General features: G+C 41.4%; 1 protein-coding gene across 1 annotated transcript in view; it reads right to left on the reverse strand.

The window, feature by feature from the left end:
* Positions 1-22,837, reverse strand: part of dcc (DCC netrin 1 receptor) — a 675,496-nt gene that overhangs the window by 91,643 nt on the left and 561,016 nt on the right. The window contains exons 21-22 of the mRNA XM_065007657.1: positions 15,920-15,952; positions 4,256-4,321 (exon numbers count right to left, since the gene is read on the reverse strand). Coding sequence (XP_064863729.1) covers positions 4,256-4,321; positions 15,920-15,952 — 99 coding nt within the window. The remainder of the gene's footprint in view (positions 1-4,255; positions 4,322-15,919; positions 15,953-22,837) is intronic.

Raw genomic sequence — 22,837 nt, forward strand, 5'->3', positions numbered from 1 at the left:
CTCCTCATCTCCCTCCACCTTCCTCTCTCCCTCTCCTCATCTCCCTCCACCTTCCTCTCTCCCTCTCCTCATCTCCCTCTACCTTCCTCTCTCCCTCTCCTCATCTCCCTCTACCCTCCTCTCTCCCTCTCCTCATCTCCCTCCACCTTCCTCTCTCCCTCTCCTCATCTCCCTCCACCTTCCTCGCTCCCTCTCCTCATCTCCCTCCACCTTCCTCCCTCCCTCTCCTCATCTCCCTCCACCTTCCTCCCTCGCTCTCCTCATCTCCCTCCACCTTCCTCTCTCCCTCTCCTCATCTCCCTCTACCTTCCTCTCTCCCTTTCCTCATCTCCCTCCACCTTCCTCCCTCGCTCTCCTCATCTCCCTCCACCTTCCTCTCTCCCTCTCCTCATCTCCCTCTACCTTCCTCTCTCCCTCTCCCTCATCTCCCTCCACCTTCCTCTCTCCCTCTCCTCATCTCCCTCTACCTTCCTCCCTCCCTCTCCTCATCTCCCTCTACCCTCCTCTCTCCCTCTCCTCATCTCCCTCCACCCTCCTCTCTCCCTCTCCTCATCTCCCTCCACCCTCCTCTCTCCCTCTCCTCTCTCCCTCTCCTCATCTCCCTCCACCCTCCTCTCTCCCTCTCCTCTCTCCCTCTCCTCATCTCCCTCCACCCTCCTCTCTCCCTCTCCTCATCTCCCTCTCCTCATCTCCCTCCACCCTCCTCTCTCCCTCTCCTCATCTCCCTCTAGCCTTTCTCCTGCTAATAAACCTGCAGCCTGTGATTATCTGGTGCTCCTTAGTTAAGACACAGATTTCCCCACAGAGACATCTCCACAGATTGCAGTGTGTGTGTGTGTGTGTGTGTGTGTGTGTGTGTGTGTGTGTGTGTGCGTGCGTGCGTGCGTGCGTGCGTGCGTGCGTGCGTGCGTGCGTGTGCATGTGTACAGAGTCTTCGTCTGGCAAGAAATTGAAGGGAAACGGCTCCCTACTGTAAAATCAACTAGTCTACAGTTCTCAGACCTGGAAATGGCTCCCTACTGTAAAATCAACTAATCTACAGTTCTCAGACCTGGAAACGGCTCCCTACTGTAAAATCAGCTAATCTACAGTTCTCAGACCTGGAAACGGCTCCCTTCTCAGACCTGGAAACGGCTCCCTCCTGTAAAATCAACTAGTCTACAGTTCTCAGACCTGGAAACGGCTCCCTCCTGTAAAATCAACTAGTCTACAGTTCTCAGACCTGGAAACGGCTCCCTACTGTAAAATCAACTAGTCTACAGTTCTCAGACCTGGAAACGGCTCCCTACTGTAAAATCAACTAGTCTACAGTTCCTAGACCTGCTACAGACTTCCCATTAAACAATATTACCATCTGTTCCTAGACCTACTATAGCCTTCCCATTAACCTATATTACCATCTGTTCCCAGACCTGCTATAGCCTTTACATTTACCTTTAAACTGTAATAACAGTGTAGAATGCTGCTTTAAATCCACAAAACTGCAATAGCATTGGTGGAGCTCTGGTGGGGGGGGGGGACTCAGCTGTGAGGCGAGAGAGAGACTCAAATGAGAAGAAATGTGAACTAATATATGCCATTAAGAAGACGCTTTCATCCAAAAGTGACCTAAGCGAGTATACACTATACGTATGGGTGGGCACGGGAATCGAACCCACTACCCTGGCGTTAGAAGTGCCTTGCTCTACCAACTGAGCTACCGAGAACCACTTCACAAAAGCCCTGTGATTGGCAAAAGCCAACGTATTATATTAAAGAATCAACAGAGACCTGTCATAGTCTCTCTCTATAGACTAGACCTGTCATAGTCTCTCTCTGTAGACCTGTCATGGTCTCTCTCTATAGACCTGTCATGGTCTCTCTCTGTAGACCTGTCATGGTCTCTCTCTGTAGACCTGTCATGGTCTCTCTCTCTGTAGACCTGTCATGGTCTCTCTCTGTAAACTAGACCTGTCATGGTCTCTCTCTCTGTAGACCTGTCATGGTCTCTCTCTGTAGACTAGACCTGTCATGGTCTCTCTCTGTAGACCTGTCATTGTCTCTCTCTATAGACTAGACCTGTCATGGTCTCTCTCTATAGACCTGTCATAGTCTCTCTCTGTAGACCTGTCATGGTCTCTCTCTGTAGACCTGTCATGGTCTCTCTCTCTGTAGACCTGTCATGGTCTCTCTCTGTAGACTAGACCTGTCATGGTCTCTCTCTGTAGACTAGACCTGTCATGGTATCTCTCTATAGACTAGACCTGTCATGGTCTCTCTATATAGACTAGACCTGTCATGGTCTCTCTCTGTAGACCTGTTATGGTCTCTCTCTATAGACTAGACCTGTCATGGTCTCTCTCTCTATAGACTAGACCTGTTATGGTCTCTCTCTATAGACTAGACCTGTTATGGTCTCTCTCTGTATACCTGTCATGGTCTCTCTCTATAGACTATACCTGTCATGGTCTCTCTCTCTATAGACTAGACCTGTTATGGTCTCTCTCTATAGACTAGACCTGTCATGGTCTCTCTCTCTATAGACTAGACCTGTTATGGTCTCTCTCTATAGACTAGACCTGTTATGGTCTCTCTCTGTATACCTGTCATGGTCTCTCTCTCTATAGACTATACCTGTTATGGTCTCTCTCTATAGACTAGACCTGTTATGGTCTCTCTCTGTAGACCTGTTATGGTCTCTCTCTATAGACTAGACCTGTTATGGTCTCTCTCTGGAGACCTGTTATGGTCTCTCTCTATAGACTAGACCTGTTATGGTCTCTCTCTCTATAGACTAGACCTGTCATGGTCTCTCTCTATAGACTAGACCTGTTATGGTCTCTCTCTATAGACTAGACCTGTTATGGTCTCTCTCTGTAGACCTGTTATGGTCTCTCTCTATAGACTAGACCTGTTATGGTCTCTCTCTATAGACTAGACCTGTTATGGTCTCTCTCTGTAGACCTGTTATGGTCTCTCTCTATAGACTAGACCTGTTATGGTCTCTCTCTATAGACTAGACCTGTTATGGTCTCTCTCTGTAGACCTGTTATGGTCTCTCTCTATAGACTAGACCTGTTATGGTCTCTCTCTGGAGACCTGTTATGGTCTCTCTCTATAGACTAGACCTGTTATGGTCTCTCTCTCTATAGACTAGACCTGTCATGGTCTCTCTCTATAGACTAGACCTGTTATGGTCTCTCTCTATAGACTAGACCTGTTATGGTCTCTCTCTGTAGACCTGTTATGGTCTCTCTCTATAGACTAGACCTGTTATGGTCTCTCTCTATAGACTAGACCTGTTATGGTCTCTCTCTGTAGACCTGTTATGGTCTCTCTCTATAGACTAGACCTGTTATGGTCTCTCTCTATAGACTAGACCTGTTATGGTCTCTCTCTGTAGACCTGTTATGGTCTCTCTCTATAGACTAGACCTGTTATGGTCTCTCTCTGGAGACCTGTTATGGTCTCTCTCTATAGACTAGACCTGTTATGGTCTCTCTCTCTATAGACTAGACCTGTCATGGTCTCTCTCTATAGACTAGACCTGGTATGGTCTCTCTCTCTATAGACTAGACCTGTCATGGTCTCTCTCTATAGACTAGACCTGTCATGGTCTCTCTCTCTGTAGACTACACCTGTTATGGTCTCTCTCTGTAGACCTGTTATGGTCTCTCTCTATAGACTAGACCTGTCATGGTCTCTCTCTATAGACTAGACCTGTTATGGTCTCTCTCTCTCTGTAGACCTGCCATACTCACAGTACAGAATAAATCCTGCTGAGTTACCCAGACCATGTGTGTCTGTGTGTGTGTGTGTGTGTGTGTGTGTGTGTGTGTGTGTGTGTGTGTGTGTGTGTGTGTGTGTAACACAGAGCTAGTCAAGTCAGACCTAGTCTGACTCCCTACAGACTTTTACACCTATTCCTCAGTTCACCACTGGTAGAGATAACTCTGGACATGTCACATGGTTTGGTAGAGATAACTCTGGACATGTCACATGGTCTGGTAGAGAACTCTGGACATGTCACATGGTTTGGTAGAGATAACTCTGGACATGTCACATGGTCTGGTAGAGATAACTCTGGACATGTCACATGGTCTGGTAGAGATAACTCTGGACATGTCACATGGTTTGGTACAGATAACTCTGGACATGTCACATGGTCTGGTAGAGATAACTCTGGACGTGTCACATGGTCGTAACCCCCCGCTACAATAGGGAGCAATTAAGGCTGTGCGGCAGCAATGCATTGTGGGTCGTCGAGGGTGCTTACCGTTCAGACTGCTCCTATCAATCAGGTTGTTGTCAGAGGGCCAGTAGCTTCCGTCTCCATGGCGACCTGTAGTACAGAGAAAAGGGAGAATGGAGAAGAATGCCGTTACATTTACAGTGTTCAAACTAATCTAAGGAAGAGTTACGTATTTTATTATTTTACGTATTTTTATTAAGAACGCAGAATTTCCCATTTCACCTTGTGTCTTGAGTCTGAATGGAGATCCTGGGATCTGACTGTGTACTGTGTGGAGCAGCAGGCTGAACTGTCGTCAGTCTATCTCAGTATACAGTCCTAAGCGCCAACCAATCATAGGCAATTGGAAACCATGCGTTTGAGAGGAGAAGAGTAGAATTCTGTGCTTGCCTTGAATGCCTCCCCCCCCCCCCAGCACCAAAACACACAGGGAGGCAGCTTGCGAAAGCCATGGAGAGTGACTGAGCCTCTTAGGTGAAGAGCCTCTGGCTGCTATTCCAAACTCTCTGTCTGTCTCTATGTTTCTCTGTCTGTCTGTCTGTCTGTCTGTCTGTCTGTCTGTCTGTCTGTCTGTCTGTCTGTCTGTCTGTCTGTCTGTCTGTCTGTCTGTCTGTCTGTTTTTCTCTGTCTGTCTGTCTGTATGTTTCTCTGTCTCTCTGTCTGTCTGTTTCTGTCTGTCTGTCTGTCTGTCTGTCTGTCTGTCTGTCTGTCTGTCTGACTTCCCAATATCCAATTATTATCTAGCAAAAAAAGATATCCCCCCGAATGTACTATTGTAGTGGTCTGTAGTGGACTGTAGTGGAATGTAGTGGTCTGTAGTGGTCTGTAGTGGACTGGAGTGGTCTGTAGTGGTCTGTAGTGGTCTGTAATAGACGGGAGTGTACTGTAGTGGACTGTAAAAGACTGATATGGTCTGTAGTGGTATGTAGTGGTCTGTAGTGGTCTGTAGTGGACTGTAGTGGTCTGTAGTGGACTGTAGTGGACTGTAGTGGACTGTAGTGGACTGTAGAGGTATGTAGTGGACTGTAGAGGTATGTAGTGGACTCTAGTGGACTGTAGTGGTCTGTAGTGGTCTGTAGTGGACTGTAGTGGACTGTAGTGGACTGTAGAGGTATGTAGTGGACTGTAGTGGTCTGTAGTGATCTGTAATAGACTATAGTGGACTGTAGTGGACTGTAATAGACTGTAGTGGACTGTAGTGGTCTGTAGTGGTCTGTAGTGGTCTGTAGTGGACTGTAGTAGTCTGTAATGGTCTGTAGTGGTCTGTAGTGGTCTGTAATGGACTGTAGTAGACTGTAATGGTCTGTAATGGACTGTAGTGGACTGTAGTGACCTGTAGTGGTCTGTAGTGGTCTGTAGTGGACTGTAGTGGTCTGTAGTGGTCTGTAGTGGTCTGTAGTGGACTGTAGTGGACTGTAGTGGTCTGTAGTGGACTGTAGTGGTCTGTAGTGGACTGTAGTGGTATGTAGTGGTCTGTAGTGGACTGTAGTGGTTTGCAGTGGACTGTGGTGGTCTGTAATTCGTCTGTAGTGGTCTGTAGTGGACCATTGTAGTGTATTGAAGTGGTCTGTAGTGGTCTGTAATTGGTCTGTAGTGGTCTGTAGTGGACCATTGTAGTGTATTGAAGTGGTCTGTAGTGGTCTGTAATTGGTCTGTAGTGGTCTGTACTTGTTCTGTAGTGGTATGTAGTGGACTGTGGTGGTCTGTAATTGGTCTGTAGTGGTCTGTAGTGGACCATTGTAGTGTATTGAAGTGGTCTGTAGTGGTCTGTAATTGGTCTGTAGTGGTCTGTAATTGGTCTGTAGAGGTCTAAAGTGTACTATTGTAGTTGCCTGTAGTGGTCTGGAATTGGTCTGTGGTGGTCTGCAGTGGTCTGTAAGGTACTATTATAGTGTATTGTAGTGGTCTGTAGTGGTCTGGAATTGGTCTGTGGTGGTCTGCAGTGGTCTGTAAGGTACTATTATAGTGTATTGTAGTGGTCTGTAGTGGTCTGGAATTGGTCTGTGGTGGTCTGCAGTGGTCTGTAAGGTACTATTATAGTGTATTGTAGTGGTCTGTAGTGGTCTCTAGTGGTCTGTATTGGAGATAGGCAGAAGAAAAATAACAGGCTTTCTTCGCATGCCTGCTGGCTGTGTATATCATAGAGACAGCGAAAGACCACATTGACTCCTCCAGAGATGCTGTGCTCCAGGGACAGGTCTTACAGTTGAGTCTCCAATGCCACCCTGTTCTCTGCGTAGTGCTCTATGTTTCACCAGAGTTCTGGTGGAAATAAGTGCCCTATGCAGGGAATAGGGTGCCATTTGGTAGGCTGTTCATGACTTGGGGGGGGGGGGGGGTTGTTCTGTTGTTTGAGACCTGCAGTGTTTCATTATGTATTTATTTATTTTTGTAAATGTTATAGCAGAGGAAGACAATGAGCCGAGAGGTTCATACACCACATGGCTGGGATACAACTGAGTTTTGAACAACAATGAAATATTCAGGCTGTAATTGTGCCGCCTGTCATCAAAATAGATTTCATATCCAGCACTGAAATAAACAGATCTCTTTTCAATGATGACTGATTAATCAAATTCATGATCAGTGATTTGATTGTTACAATTTTTGGAGAAAAAAAACAATGACTCCTAATGCAAAACCGACCATTAAAAGACTAGAGGAAGAGACTTTGCCTGTACCAACTAAACTAAACTATGAGACTATGAGACAGACTGTACTTGGAACAGGGCCTCAAAACACAGTCTAGAACAGGGACTAGAAGACATTCTAGAACAGGGACTAGAAGACATTCCAGAACAGGCACTAGAAGACATTCCAGAACATGCACTAGAATAGATTCTAGAACAGGGACTAGAAGAAATTCCAGAACAGGCACTAGAAGACATTCTAGAACAGGGACTAGAAGACATTCCAGAACAGGGACTAGAAGATATTCTAGAACAGGGACTAGAAGACATTCTAGAACAGGGACTAGAAGACATCCTAGAACAGGGACTAGAAGATATTCTAGAACAGGGACTAGAAGATATTCTACAACAGGGACTGGAAGATATTCTAGAACAGGGACTAGAAGACATTCTAGAACAGGGACTGGAAGACATTCTAGAACAGGGACTAGAAGACATATTAGACCAGGGACTAGAAGATATTCTAGAACAGGGACTAGAAGACATTCTAGAACAGGGAATAGAACAGGGACTAGAATATATTCTAGAACAGGGACTAGAAGATATCCCAGAACAGGGACTAGAACAGGGACTAGAAGATATCCCAGAACAGGGACTAGAACAGGGACTAGAACAACAGGGACTAGAAGATATTCCAGAACAGGCACTAGAAGACATTCTAGAACAGGGACTAGAAGACATTCCAGAACAGGGACTAGAAGATATTCTAGAACACGGACTACAAGATATTCTAGAACAGGGACTAGAAGACATTCTAGAACAGGGACTAGAAGACATCCTAGAACAGGGACTAGAAGATATTCTAGAACAGGGACTAGAATATATTCTACAACAGGGACTGGAAGATATTCTAGAAACAGGGACTAGAAGACATTCTAGAACAGGAGGGACTAGAAGATATTCTAGAACAGGGACTGGAAGATATTCTAGAACAGGGACTAGAAGACATCCAAGAACAGGGACTAGAAGACATTCTAGAATAGGGACTAGAACAGGGACTAGAAGACATACTAGAACAGGGACTAGAAGATATTCTAGAACAGGGACTAGAAGACATTCTAGAACAGGGACTAGAACAGGGACTAGAAGACATTCTAGAACAGGGACTAGAAGATATTCTAGAACAGGGACTGGAAGATATTCTAGAACAGGGACTAGAATACATCCAAGAACAGGGACTAGAAGATATTCTAGAACAGGGACTAGAACAGGGACTAGAAGACATTCTAGAACAGGGACTAGAAGATATTCTAGAACAGGGACTAGGACAGGGAGTAGACATTCCAGAACAGGGACTAGAAGACAATCCAGAACAGGGACTAGAAGACATTCTAGAACAGGGACTAGAAGATATTCTAGAACAAGGACTAGAAGATATCCCAGAACAGGGACTAGAACAGGGACTAGAAGATATCCCAGAACAGGGACTAGAACAGGGACTAGAACAACAGGGACTAGAAGATATCCCAGAACAGGGACTAGAACAGGGACTAGAACAACAGGGACTAGAATACATCCTAGAACAGGGACTAAAACAAATTATTGAGCAGGGACTAGAGCAAATTCTAGAACAAGGTCTATAATACATTCTAGAACAGGGACTGGAATACATTTAAGAACAGGGACTAGAAGATATTCTAGAACAGGGACTAGAATACATTCTACAACAGGGACTGGAAGACATTCTAGAACAGGGACTAGAAGACATTCTAGAACTGGAAGACATTATAGAACAGGGATTAGTGCACATTCTAGAACAGGGACTGGAAGACATTCTAGAACAGGGACTAGAATACATTCTAGAACAGGGACTGGAAATCATTCTAGAACAGGGACTAGAAGACATGCTAGAATAGGGACTAGTGCACATTCTAGAACAGGGACTAGAAGACATCCTAGAACAGGGACTAGAAGATATTCTAGAACAGGGACTAGAAGATATTCTACAACAGGGACTGGAAGATATTCTAGAACAGGGACTAGAAGACATTCTAGAACAGGAGGGACTAGAAGATATTCTAGAACAGGGACTGGAAGATATTCTAGAACAGGGACTAGAAGACATCCAAGAACAGGGACTAGAAGACATTCTAGAATAGGGACTAGAACAGGGACTAGAAGACATACTAGAACAGGGACTAGCAGATATTCTAGAACAGGGACTAGAAGACATTCTAGAACAGGGACTAGAACAGGGACTAGAAGACATTCTAGAACAGGGACTAGAAGATATTCTAGAACAGGGACTGGAATATATTCTAGAACAGGGACTAGAATACATCCAAGAACAGGGACTAGAAGATATTCTAGAACAGGGACTAGAACAGGGACTAGAATACATTCTAGAACAGGGACTAGAAGATATTCTAGAACAGGGACTAGGACAGGGAGTAGACATTCCAGAACAGGGACTAGAAGACAATCCAGAACAGGGACTAGAAGACATTCTAGAACAGGGACTAGAAGATATCCCAGAACAGGGACTAGAACAGGGACTAGAAGATATCCCAGAACAGGGACTAGAACAGGGACTAGAACAACAGGGACTAGAAGATATCCCAGAACAGGGACTAGAACAGGGACTAGAACAACAGGGACTAGAATACATCCTAGAACAGGGACTAAAACAAATTATTGAGCAGGGACTAGAGCACATTCTAGAACACGGTCTATAATACATTCTAGAACAGGGACTGGAATACATTTAAGAACAGGTACTAGAATATATTCTAGAACAGGGACTAGAAGACATTCTACAACAGGGACTGGAAGACCTTCTAGAACAGGGACTAGAAGACATTCTAGAACTGGAAGACATTATAGAACAGGGATTAGTGCACATTCTAGAACAGGGACTGGAAGACATTCTAGAACAGGGACTAGAATACATTCTAGAACAGGGACTGGAAATCATTCTAGAACAGGGACTAGAAGACATGCTAGAATAGGGACTAGTGCACATTCTAGAACAGGGACTGGAAGACATTCTAGAACAGGGACTGGAAGATAGATATTCTAGAACAGGGACTAGGATGAATACATTCTGGAACAGGGACTACAACACATTCTAGAACAGGGACAAGAACACATTCTAGAACAGGGACTAGAAAGTGACTAATTATCTCACTGATATATGTACGTCCTGTTGTCCCCCATCATCCCATTTCTAACATCCACTTCAGCAGAGAGTAAGTATGTTACTACAGGCAGATGTGCTATAAGCTGGGGCCAGCCACTGAGAAAAGAGGTATGATTGAGGACAGAGGAGGTGTGATAGGGAACAGAGGAGGTGTGATAGGGGACAGAGGAGGTGTGATAAGGGACAGAGGAGGTGTGATAGAGGACAGGGGAGGTATGATAGGAGACAGAGGAGGTATGATAGGAGACAGAGGAGGTGTGATAGAGGACAGGGGAGGTATGATAGGAGACAGAGGAGGTATGATAGGAGACAGAGGAGGTGTGATAGGAGACAGAGGAGGTATGATAGGAGACAGGGGAGGTATGATAGGAGACAGAGGAGGTATGATAGGAGACAGAGGAGGTAGGATAGGAGACAGAGGAGGTAGGATAGGAGACAGAGGAGGTATGATAGGAGACAGAGGAGGTAGGATAGGAGACAGGGGAGGTATGATAGGAGACAGATGATGTATGAAAGGAGACAGAGGAGGTATGATAGGAGACAGAGGAGGTATGATAGGAGACAGAGGAGGTATGAAAGGAGACAGAGGAGGTATGATAGGAGACAGAGGAGGTATGATAGGAGACAGAGGAGGTATGATAGGAGACAGAGGAGGTATGATAGGAGACAGAGGAGGTATGATAGGAGACAGAGGAGGTATGATAGGAGACAGAGGAGGTATGATAAGAGACAGAGGAGGTATGAATGGAGACAGAGGAGGTGTGATAGGAGACAGAGGAGGTATGATAGGAGACAGAGGGACCAAGGGAGGTCAGAGAAATGTCCTCAACCATCAATCTCTGGCCCGAGATTCCACCAATGCCTCCCCTAGATCAGTTTCACAAGATGTAAACCTCCTGTGAATGTGTGTAAGTGTGTGTGTGTGTGTGTGTGTGTGTGTGTGTGTGTGTGTGTGTGTGCGTGCGTGCGAGTGTGTAAGCGCCAACACACACAAGGGCTTTCACTCTCTTTAAGGAACACGTTTAGCCCCTGAGTTCTGACCCACATAATGTCCGCTCCTAACATCTGACATCCATATCTCTCTGTATTTCCCTTCGTGTTGAGGACTTCAGAACGTCTTCAGTTTTTCATATGTGTCTGTGTGTGTGTTGGGGACTTCACAATGTTAAATGCTGTCGTTTGTCAAGGGTAAATTGAGGTGCCAGTGCATTGAGTGTATTAACTATGTCAAGGCCTCTCTGCACACACCACTGAATTCCACTGGGGCTCCCCGAGTGGCGCAGCGGTCTAAGGCACTGCATCTCAGTGCTAGAAGAGTCACTACAGACCCTGGTTTGATTCTCGTCTGTATCCCAACAGGCCGTGATTGGGAGTCCCATAGGACGGCACACAATTGGCCCAACGTCGGGGGGTCTTTTCCCCAAGACACCGCGTAGAGAGACCGTGGGCTATTAACGACAGTGTTTTCCCCAAGACACCGTGTAGAGAGACCGTTGGCTATTAACGACAGTGTTTTCCCCAAGACACCGCGTAGAGATACCGTTGGCTATTAACGACAGTGTTTTTCCCAAGACACCGCGTAGAGAGACCGTTGGCTATTAACGACAGTGTTTTCCCCAAGACACCGTGTAGAGAGACCGTTGGCTATTAACGACAGTGTTTTCCCCAAGACACCGTGTAGAGATACCGTTGGCTATTAACGACAGTGTTTTCCCCAAGACACCGTGTAGAGATACCGTTGGCTATTAACGACAGTGTTTTTCCCAAGACACCGTGTAGAGAGACCGTTGGCTAAGTATGTCCATACTGAGAGGATCGACAGGAAGCAGTGCTGCTCTGGGATCAGCTTTCTCTATTTCACCTTCTGACCTTAACAGTAGAGTTATGTTTAATTCTGATAATGGATCAGCTTCTAGAGAGACTAACAACTATGGCTATATATGGCTCCTGGTTATATATATATATATATGTATATGTATTGATATATGTATTGATATATGTATATATATAAGTATTGATATAAGTATTGATATATATATATATATGTATTGATATATGTATATATATATGTATTGATATATATATATATATATATGTATTGATATATGTATTGATATATATATATATATATGTATTGATATATGTATATATATATGTATTGATATATGTATTGATATATGTATGTATTGATATATATATATATATATGTATTGATATATGTATTGATATATGTATATATATATATGTATTGATATATGTATTGATATATGTATGTATTGATATATATATATATATATATATGTATATATATATGTATTGATATATGTATTGATATATATATATATGTATATGTATTGATATATGTATTGATATATATATATATATATATATATATATATGTATTGATATATGTATTGATATATGTATATATATATGTATTGATATATGTATTGATATATGTATTGATATATGTATATATATATAAGTATTGATATATGTATTGATATATATATATATATATATGTATTGATATATGTATTGATATATGTATGTATTGATATATATATATATGTATGTATTGATATATATATGTATTGATATATGTATTGATATATGTATATATATATGTATTGATATATGTATTGATATATGTATGTATATATGTATTGATATATGTATATATATATGTATTGATATATGTATTGATATATGTATTGATATATGTATGTATATATGTATTGATATATGTATTGATATATATATGTATTGATATATGTATATGTATTGATATATATATATATATATATGTATATATATATATGTATTGATATATGTATTGATATATGTATATATATATGTATTGATATATGTATGTATATATGTATTGATATATGTATTGATATATGTATGTATTGATATATATATATATATATATATATGTATTGATATATGTATTGATATATGTATTGATATATGTATATATATATGTATTGATATATGTATTGATATGTATATATATATATGTATTTATATATGTATTGATATATGTATTGATATATGTATTGATATATGTATTGATATATATATATATGTATTGATATATGTATTGATATATGTATTGATATATGTATTGATATATGTATTGATATATGTATATATATATGTATTGATATATGTATTGATATATGTATTGATATATGTATGTATTGATATATATATATATATATATATATATGTATATATATATGTATTGATATATGTATATATATATATGTATTGATATATGTATTGATATATATATGTATTGATATATGTATTGATATATATATATATATATAAGTATTGATATATATATATATATATATATGTATATGTATTGATATATGTATTGATATATGTATATATATAAGTATTGATATATGTATTGATATATGTATATATATATGTATTGATATATGTATTGATATATATATATATATATAAGTATTGATATATATATATATATAAGTATTGATATATATATATATATATATATATATATATGTATTGATATATGTATTGATATATATGTATATATATATGTATTGATATATGTATTGATATATATGTATATATATATGTATTGATATATGTATTGATATATGTATTGATATATGTATTGATATATATGTATATATATATGTATTGATATATGTATTGATATATGTATTGATATATATATATATGTATTGATATATGTATTGATATATGTATTGATATATATGTATATATATATGTATTGATATATGTATTGATATATGTATTGATATATATATATATGTATTGATATATGTATTGATATATGTATTGAGGCAACTTAGCCTATAATTCTGTACTAAATCACAGGTGTTGGCACATCATTTCGGATTGTGCACATGTTGCAGGCTACACATTATTAAAAGGTGGCCTTCCTATTGGCGAAATAACTAAATGAATAAACATGAGAGTGATTTAAATATGATAACCATGGTGATGTAATGATGGTTCTAACCAAGGTTCTAGTGCAGCCTCTCCGTTCCAAATCTCTCGCTAGCCTTTATCGTTCTCTGCTTTAGACCAGAGCCATAGGACTCTGTATAGAGAACAGGGTGTGTCATTGAATGAGACGTAAGCATTTGCATTTTACACATGGCTTTACTGATGCACTTCCATCTGTAAAAACAGATGGCTTATGTAATTAAATATTTCAGAATTAGATGTCCCTAAATAAACGTACACTTCAATGGGACCACTTCATATGGTGACTACAACTCAATCTCTCCTTTATTTATTTTTCTCAAAATACAATGTTTTGCACAAAACGTCAATTAAAAGCTGTGAGAGAGCCCTTTGTGTGTGTGTGTGTGTGTGTGTGTGTGTGTGTGTGTGTGTATGTGTGTGTGTGTGTGTGTGCGTGCGTGCGTGTGTGAGAGAGCCCTTTGTGTGTGTGTGTGTGTGTGTGTGTGTGTGTGTGTGTGTGTGTGCGTGCGTGCGTGTGTGTGTGCGTGTGTGCGTGTGTGTGTGTGCGTGCGTGTGTGCGTGTGTGTGTGTGTGTGTGTGCGAGTGTGCGTGCGTGCGTGTGTGTGTGAGAGAGAGATAGAGAGAGCAAGCGAGGACCCCTCTCCTCCTCTTAATTAAACCAGCTCTAAAGAGGAACTCTCATTAGTGTCATAGCAACAAGAAGACAAGACAGAGTCTCCGTCCCCTATTCCCTATGTAGGTTTCTGGTCAAACGTAACGTGTAGTGCACTACATATGGAGTAGGGCGCAAACGTGGAAGCACCCACTCAATTCAACGCCTAACATCATTCAACACCCACCATTATCATTCAATATAGCAAAAGGTGCCCCCTCCCTCTCCCTCTCTCGCCTTTCCTTTCACCCCCCTCGCTTCTCTTTTTCGCTGCTAAGACAATTTACCACTCAGAGGGTTTAATTTAGTAACCTATTTCCAATTGCGATTTTCTAAAGGGGAATTATCAGCGTTGAAAGAAGTCACTCACGAAAGACAGAGAGGAGACGCCACAACGCCTATTTCATGTTTTAAATGTATTTGACAGAGGGGCGAAAGGAAGACACAAGAGACAGAGACAGATTTGAATTATTTCCCTTTCAATGGTGCTTTAATGCTTTATTAAAAACAGGACTATAATTGGCCTTCGTTTCCCTGGTCCCTGAAGATAGCTGGGCATTAGTACCCTTCACCTGCTGGAAGTTATGTTGGCGGGACTGTAGTAAGGATAAACCCTTTAACTCTTTACGTAATCTAAACTGGCAAATTGACACCCTATTTCCTATTTAGTGCACTACTTTCGATGAGAGCCCTGGTCAACAAAAAAAAAGTAGTCCACTTAAATAGGGAATAGGGTGCCATTTTGGACACTTTATTTTTCTGTCTCCAAAGGAATGCAGTGCAATTACTATGATGAATGGTATAACTGGTGGACACACAGTCATCCCTCTACAGAAACACACAGTCATCCATCCCTCTACAGAAATATGTGTGTGTGTGTGATTGTGTGTGTGTGTGTGTGTGTGTGTGTGTGTGTGTGTGTGTGTGTGTGTGTGTGTGTGTGTGTGTGTGTGTGTGTGTGTGTGTGATTGTGTGTGTGTGTGATTGTGTGTGTGTGTGATTGTGTGTGTGTGTGATTGTGTGTGTTTGTGTGTGTCTGTGTGTGTGTCTGTGTGTGATTGTGTGTGTGTGATTGTGTGTGTCTGTGTGATTGTGTGTGTGTGTGATTGTGTGTGTCTGTGTGTGTCTGTGTGTGTGTCTGTGTGTGACTGTGTGTGTCTGCGTGATTGTGTGTGTGTGTGTGTGTTATATGTTATGTGTCTGCTTACCTTGATCGTTAGCCATCTTGTCTGGGTGTTCCACTGAAAGAGATAAAATATAACATTTTAGTGGATTGATTGTCTGGGGGGGGGGGGGGGGAGTTATCCTCAGCTCTGGCATCTTCCCCAATATTTGGAACCAAGGACTGATCACCCCAATCGACAAAAGTGGAGACAAATTTGAACCCAATAACTCCCAGGGAATAGGAGTCCTCTGCATTATCATTAACAGCAGACTCGTACATTTCCTCAGCGAAAACAATGTGCTGAGCAAATGTTGAATTGGATTTTTACCAAATTGCCGTACGGCAGACCATGTATTCACCCTGCACACCCTTTCTGACAAACAAACCAAAACAAAGGCAAAGTCTTCTCATGCTTTGTTGATTTCAAAAAAGCTTTCGACTCAATTTGGCATGAGGGTCTTCTATACAAATTGAGGAAAGTGGTATTGGGGGTAAAACATACGACATTATAAAATCCATGTACACAAACAATAAGTGTGCGTTTAAAATGGACAAAAACATTTCTTCCCACAGGGCCGTGGGGTGAGACAGGGATGCAGCTTAAGCCCCACCCTCTTCAACATATATATCAACGAATTGGCGCGGGCACTAGAAAAGTCTGCAGCACCCGTTCCCACCCTAATAGAATCTGAAGTCAAATGTCTGCTGTTTGCTGATGATCTGGTGCTTCTGTCACCAACCAAGGAGGGCCTACAGCAGCACCTAGATCTTCTGCACAGATTCTGTCAGACCTGGGCCCTGACAGTAAATCTCAGTAAGACAAAAAATAATGGTGTTCCAAAAAAGGTCCAGTCGCCAGGACCACGAATACAAATTCCATCTAGACACCGTTGCCCTAGAGCACACAAAATACTAAACATACCTTGGCCTAAACATCAGCGCCACAGGTAACTTTCACAAGCTGTGAACGATCTGAGAGACAAGGCAAGAAGGGCATTCTATGCCATCAAATTCAACATACCAATTAGGATCTGGCAAAAAATTCTTGAATCAGGTCTGGGGTCCCGCTCACCCAGTCATAGAGCACATTACCCTTTATGGTTGTGAGGTCTGGGGTCCGCTCACCAACCAAGAATTCACAAAATAGGACAAACAGCAAATTGAGACTATTCTCTGTCTACAAAGTAAAACATCAAATAATGCACACAGAGCAGAATTAGGCCGATACAGGTAATTATCAAAATCCAGAAAAGAGCTGTTAAATTCTAGAACTATCTAAAAGGAAGTGATTCCCAAAAACTTCCATAACAAAGCCATCACCTACAGAGAGATGAACCTGGAGAAGAGTCCCCAAAGCAAGCTGGTCCTGGGGCTCTTTTCAGAAACACAAACACAACCCACAGAGCAGCAACAAAAATAGAACCAACCAAATCATGAGAAAACAAAAAGATAATTACTTGACACATTGGAAAGAATTAACAAAAAAACAGAGCAAACTAGAATGCTATTTGGCCCTAAACAGAGAGTACAGAGTGGCAGAATACCTGACCACTGTGACTGACCCAAACTTAAGGAAAGCTTTGACTATGTACAGACTCAGTGAGCATAGCCTTGCTATTGAGAAAGGCCGCCATAGCCTATCTTCTCTTGAGAGCCAGGTCTGCCTATGTGCTCAATGCCCACAAAATGAGGTGGAAACTGAGCTGCACTTCCTAACCTCCTACCCAATGTATTAGAGACACATATTTCCCTCAGATTACACAGACCCACAATGAATTTGAAAACAAACCAGATTTTGATCAACTCCGATATCTACTGGGTGAAATTCCACAATGTGCCATCACAGCAGCCACAAGAAAAGGGCAACCATTGAAGAACACACGCCATTGTAAATACAACCCATATTTATGTTTATTTATTTTCCCTGTTGTACTTTGCATCATTACAACACTGTATATAGACATATGCATTTGCAATATGACATTTGAAATGTATTTTTTTATTTTGGAACTTTTGTTAGTATAATGTTTATTGTTCATTTTTTTTATGGTTTATTTCACTTTGTTGATTGTGTATTTTCACTTGCTTTGACAATGTAAACATATGTTTTCCATGCCAATAAAACTCCTTAAATTTAAATTGAGAGAAAGAGAGGGAGAAGAGAGAAAAACCGAGTGAGAGAGGAATGGGCTATCGACCAGCTGTATCTGAGTGATGCTCTGAACTGATCTCCAGACAGCTGTTTCTGAGTGATGCTCTGAACTGATCTCCAGACAGCTGTATCTGAGTGATGCTCTGAACTGATCTCCAGACAGCTGTATCTGAGTGATGCTCTGAGTGATGCTCTGAACTGACCCTCAGACAGCTGTATCTGAGTGATGCTCTGAACTGATCTCCAGACAGCTGTATCTGAGTGATGCTCTGAGTGATGCTCTGAACTGATCTCCAGACAGCTGTATCTGAGTGATGCTCTGAACTGATCTCCAGACAGCTGTATCTGAGTGATGCTCTGAACTGATCTCCAGACAGCTGTATCTGAGTGATGCTCTGAACTGATCTCCAGACAGCTGTATCTGAGTGATGCTCTGAGTGATGCTCTGAACTGACCCTCAGACAGCTGTATCTGAGTAATGCTCTGAACTGATCTCCAGACAGCTGTATCTGAGTGATGCTCTGAACTGACCTCCAGACAGCTGTATCTGAGTGATGCTCTGAACTGATCTCCAGACAGCTGTATCTGAGTGATGCTCTGAACTGACCTCCAGACAGCTGTATCTGAGTGATGCTCTGAACTGAACTTCAGACAGCTGTATCTGAGTGATGCTCTGAACTGATCTCCAGACAGCTGTATCTGAGTGATGCTCTGAACTGACCCCGAGACAGCTGTATCTGAGTGATGCTCTGAACTGATCTCCAGGGAGCTGTATCTGAGTGATGCTCTGAACTGATCTCCAGACAGCTGTATCTGAGTAATGCTCTGAACTGATCTCCAGACAGCTGTATCTGAGTGATGCTCTGAACTGATCTCCAGACAGCTGTATCTGAGTGATGCTCTGAACTGATCTCCAGACAGCTGTATCTGAGTGATGCTCTGAACTGACCTCCAGACAGCTGTATCTGAGTGATGCTCTGAACTGACCTCCAGACAGCTGTATCTGAGTGATGCTCTGAACTGATCTCCAGGGAGCTACAACAGGTAAGTATTAGGATCCTCGCCCTGAGCAATGTTTGCTTCTGTCCACATTCACAATGCATCCCAATTCCCTATTTACTACACTACTTTTGATCAGGGCCCACAGTAGTGCACTATGTAGGGGATAGGGTGTCTTTTGTGACACACACAAGATACGTGTCCCCTCTCAGAGCCCTGGTCAAAACTAGTGCACTATATAGGGGATAGGGTAGTGGACTAGGTAGTGGATACCCCTCCTTTCTAGGGAGTTTTTCCTAGCCACTGTGCTTCTACACCTGCATTGCTTGCTGTTTGGGGTTTTAGGCTGGGTTTCTGTACAGCACTTTGAGACATCAGCTGATCCAAGAAGGGCTTTATAAATACAGTTAATTTGATGGGAATAGGGTAGTGGACAATGTAGGGAATAGGGTAGTGGACAATGTAGGGAATAGGGTAGTGGACTATGTAGGGAATAGTGTAGTGGACTATGTAGGGAATAGTGTAGTGGACTATGTAGGGAATAGGGTAGTGCACTATGTAGGGAATAGTGTAGTGGACTATGTAGGGAATAGAGTAGTGGACTATTTAGGGAATAGTGTAGTGGACTATGTAGGGGATAGGGTAGTGGAATGACTAGAGTAGTGGACTATGTAGGGAATAGGGTAGTGGACTATGTAGGGAATAGGGTAGTGGACTATGTAGGGAATAGGGTCGTGGACTATGTAGGGAATAGGGTCGTGGACTATGTAGGGAATAGGGTAGTGGACTATGTAGGGAATAGGGTAGTGCACTATGTAGGGAATAGTGTAGTGGACTATGTAGGGAATAGGGTAGTGGACTATGTAGGGAATAGGGTAGTGGACTATGTAGGGAATAGGGTAGTGGACTATGTAGGGAATAGGGTAGTGGACTATGTAGGGAATAGGGTATTAAACTACTCTCTGCTTCTAGCTTTTTAATATCCCACAACAGTGAAATATTCAATTTGATCGAAGCTCAAAAAAAAAAACTGTAGCTTGAAGAAACAAATCTGATATTTCATTTTCCATTTCTTCGCTCTTCTTCAATAGGATCCATAAGGATCACAGTATGACATGTATATGAAGACGTTCTTCCCACAGCTCAACGGCAGTAATGTTTCATATTGAACGTGACAGACGTTCTTCCCACAGCTCAACGACAGTAATGTTTCATATTGAACGTGACAGACGTTCTTCCCACAGCTCAACGGCAGTAATGTTTCATATTGAACGTGACAGACGTTCTTCCCACAGCTCAACGACAGTAATGTTTCATATTGAACGTGACAGACGTTCTTCCCACAGCTCAACGACAGTAATGTTTCATATTGAACGTGACAGACGTTCTCTCTATCCTTTAATCCGTCGGGGTGTGGAGAAGGTGGAACGTTTTTTTAAGTTCCTCGGCGTACACGTCACGGACAAACTGAAATGGTCCAGCCACACAGACAGCGTGCGCAGCAGCGCCTCTTCAACCTCGGGAGGATGAAGAAATTCGGCTTGTCACCAAAAGCACTCACAAACTTCTAGAGATGCACAATCGAGAGCATCCTGTCGGGCTGTATCACCGCCTGGTACGGCAACTGCTCCGCCCACAACCGTAAGGCTCTCCAGAGGGTAGTGAGGTCTGCACAACGCATCACCGGGGGCAAACTACCTGCCCTCCATGACACCTACACCACCCGATGTCACAGGAAGGCCATAAAAGATCATCAAGGACATCAACCACCCGAGCCACTGCCTGTTCACCCCGCTATCATCCAGAAGGCGAGGTCAGTACAGGTGCATTAAAGCTGGGACCGAGAGACTGAAAAACAGCTTCTATCTCAAGGCCATCAGACTGTTAAACAGCCATCACTAACATTGAGTGGCTGCTGCCAACATACTGACTCAACTCCAGCCACTTTAATAATGGAAAAATGCATGTAAAAATTGTATCACTAGTCACTTTAAACAATGCCACTTTATATAATGTTTACATACCCTAAATGACTCATCTCATATGTATATAATGTACTCTACACCATCTACTGCATCTTGCCTATGCCGTTCGGCCATCGCTCATTCATATATTTATATGTACATATTCTAATTCATTCCTTTACACTTGTGTGTATAAGGTAGTTGTTGTGAAATTGTTAGGTTATATTTACTTGTTAGATATTACTGCACGGTCAGAACTAGAAGCACAAGCATTTCGCTACTGTCGGATTAACATCTGCTAATCATGTGTATGTGATCAATAACATCTGCTAATCATGTGTATGTGATCAATAAAATCTGCTAATCATGTGTATGTGATCAATAAAATCTGCTAATCATGTGTATGTGATCAATAACATCTGCTAATCATGTGTATGTGATCAATAACATCTGCTAATCACGTGTATGTGATCAATAACATCTGCTAATCACGTGTATGTGATCAATAACATCTGCTAATCATGTGTATGTGATCAATAACATCTGCTAATCACGTGTATGTGATCAATAACATCTGCTAATCATGTGTATGTGATCAATAACATCTGCTAATCACGTGTATGTGATCAATAACATCTGCTAATCATGTGTATGTGATCAATAACATCTGCTAATCACGTGTATGTGATCAATAACATCTGCTAATCACGTGTATGTGATCAATAACATCTGCTAATCATGTGTATGTGATCAATAACATCTGCTAATCACGTGTATGTGATCAATAACATCTGCTAATCATGTGTATGTGATCAATAACATCTGCTAATCATGTGTATGTGATCAATAACATCTGCTAATCACGTGTATGTGATCAATAACATCTGCTAATCATGTGTATGTGATCAATAACATCTGCTAATCACGTGTATGTGATCAATAACATCTGCTAATCATGTGTATGTGATCAATAACATCTGCTAATCACGTGTATGTGATCAATAACATCTGCTAATCATGTGTATGTGATCAATAACATCTGCTAATCAATAACATTTGATTTGATTTGATTTGGAAGATGATTACAGAAAATCCTGAATGATTAGTGAATAATGTAGAAGTGTTTAGATACATATTCTATTACTTTATAAACTAGAAAAATGACTCCAAAATGACACAATACCTTATTTACCATGTCATTTCTATTGGGCACTGAATAATCTGTAACACAACCAAAACAAAGAGCAAATGAATCCAACAAGTTACAAGTTTGTAGATTCACAAGCTTAATGTAGTCATTGAGTGGTAGCAATATGGGACCAAATACTACACTCATTGAGTGGTAGCAGTAAGTCGCTCTGGATAAGAGCGTCTGCTAAATGACTTAAATGTAAATGTAAATGTACTACACTCATTGAGTGGTAGCAATATGGGACCAAATACTACACTCATTGAGTGGTAGCAATATGGGACCAAATACTACACTCATTGAGTGGTAGCAATATGGGACCAAATACTACACTCAAAATGGAAGGACTATGTACAAAAATAACTGTAATTTCTAAAATGGACGGACTATGTACAAAAATAACTGTAATTTCTAAAATGGACGGACTATGTACAAAAATAACTGTAATTTCTAAAATGGACGGACTATCTACAAAAATAACTGTAATTTCTAAAATGGACGGACTACCTACAAAAATAACTGTAATTTCTAAAATGGACGGACTATCTACAAAAATTACTGTAATTTCTAAAATGGACGGACTATCTACAAAAATAACTGTAATTTCTAAAATGGACGGACTATCTACAAAAATAACTGTAATTTCTAAAATGGACG

This window comes from Oncorhynchus nerka, linkage group LG22 (assembly GCF_034236695.1).
Source record: "Oncorhynchus nerka isolate Pitt River linkage group LG22, Oner_Uvic_2.0, whole genome shotgun sequence".
Taxonomy (NCBI): Eukaryota; Metazoa; Chordata; class Actinopteri; order Salmoniformes; family Salmonidae; genus Oncorhynchus; species Oncorhynchus nerka.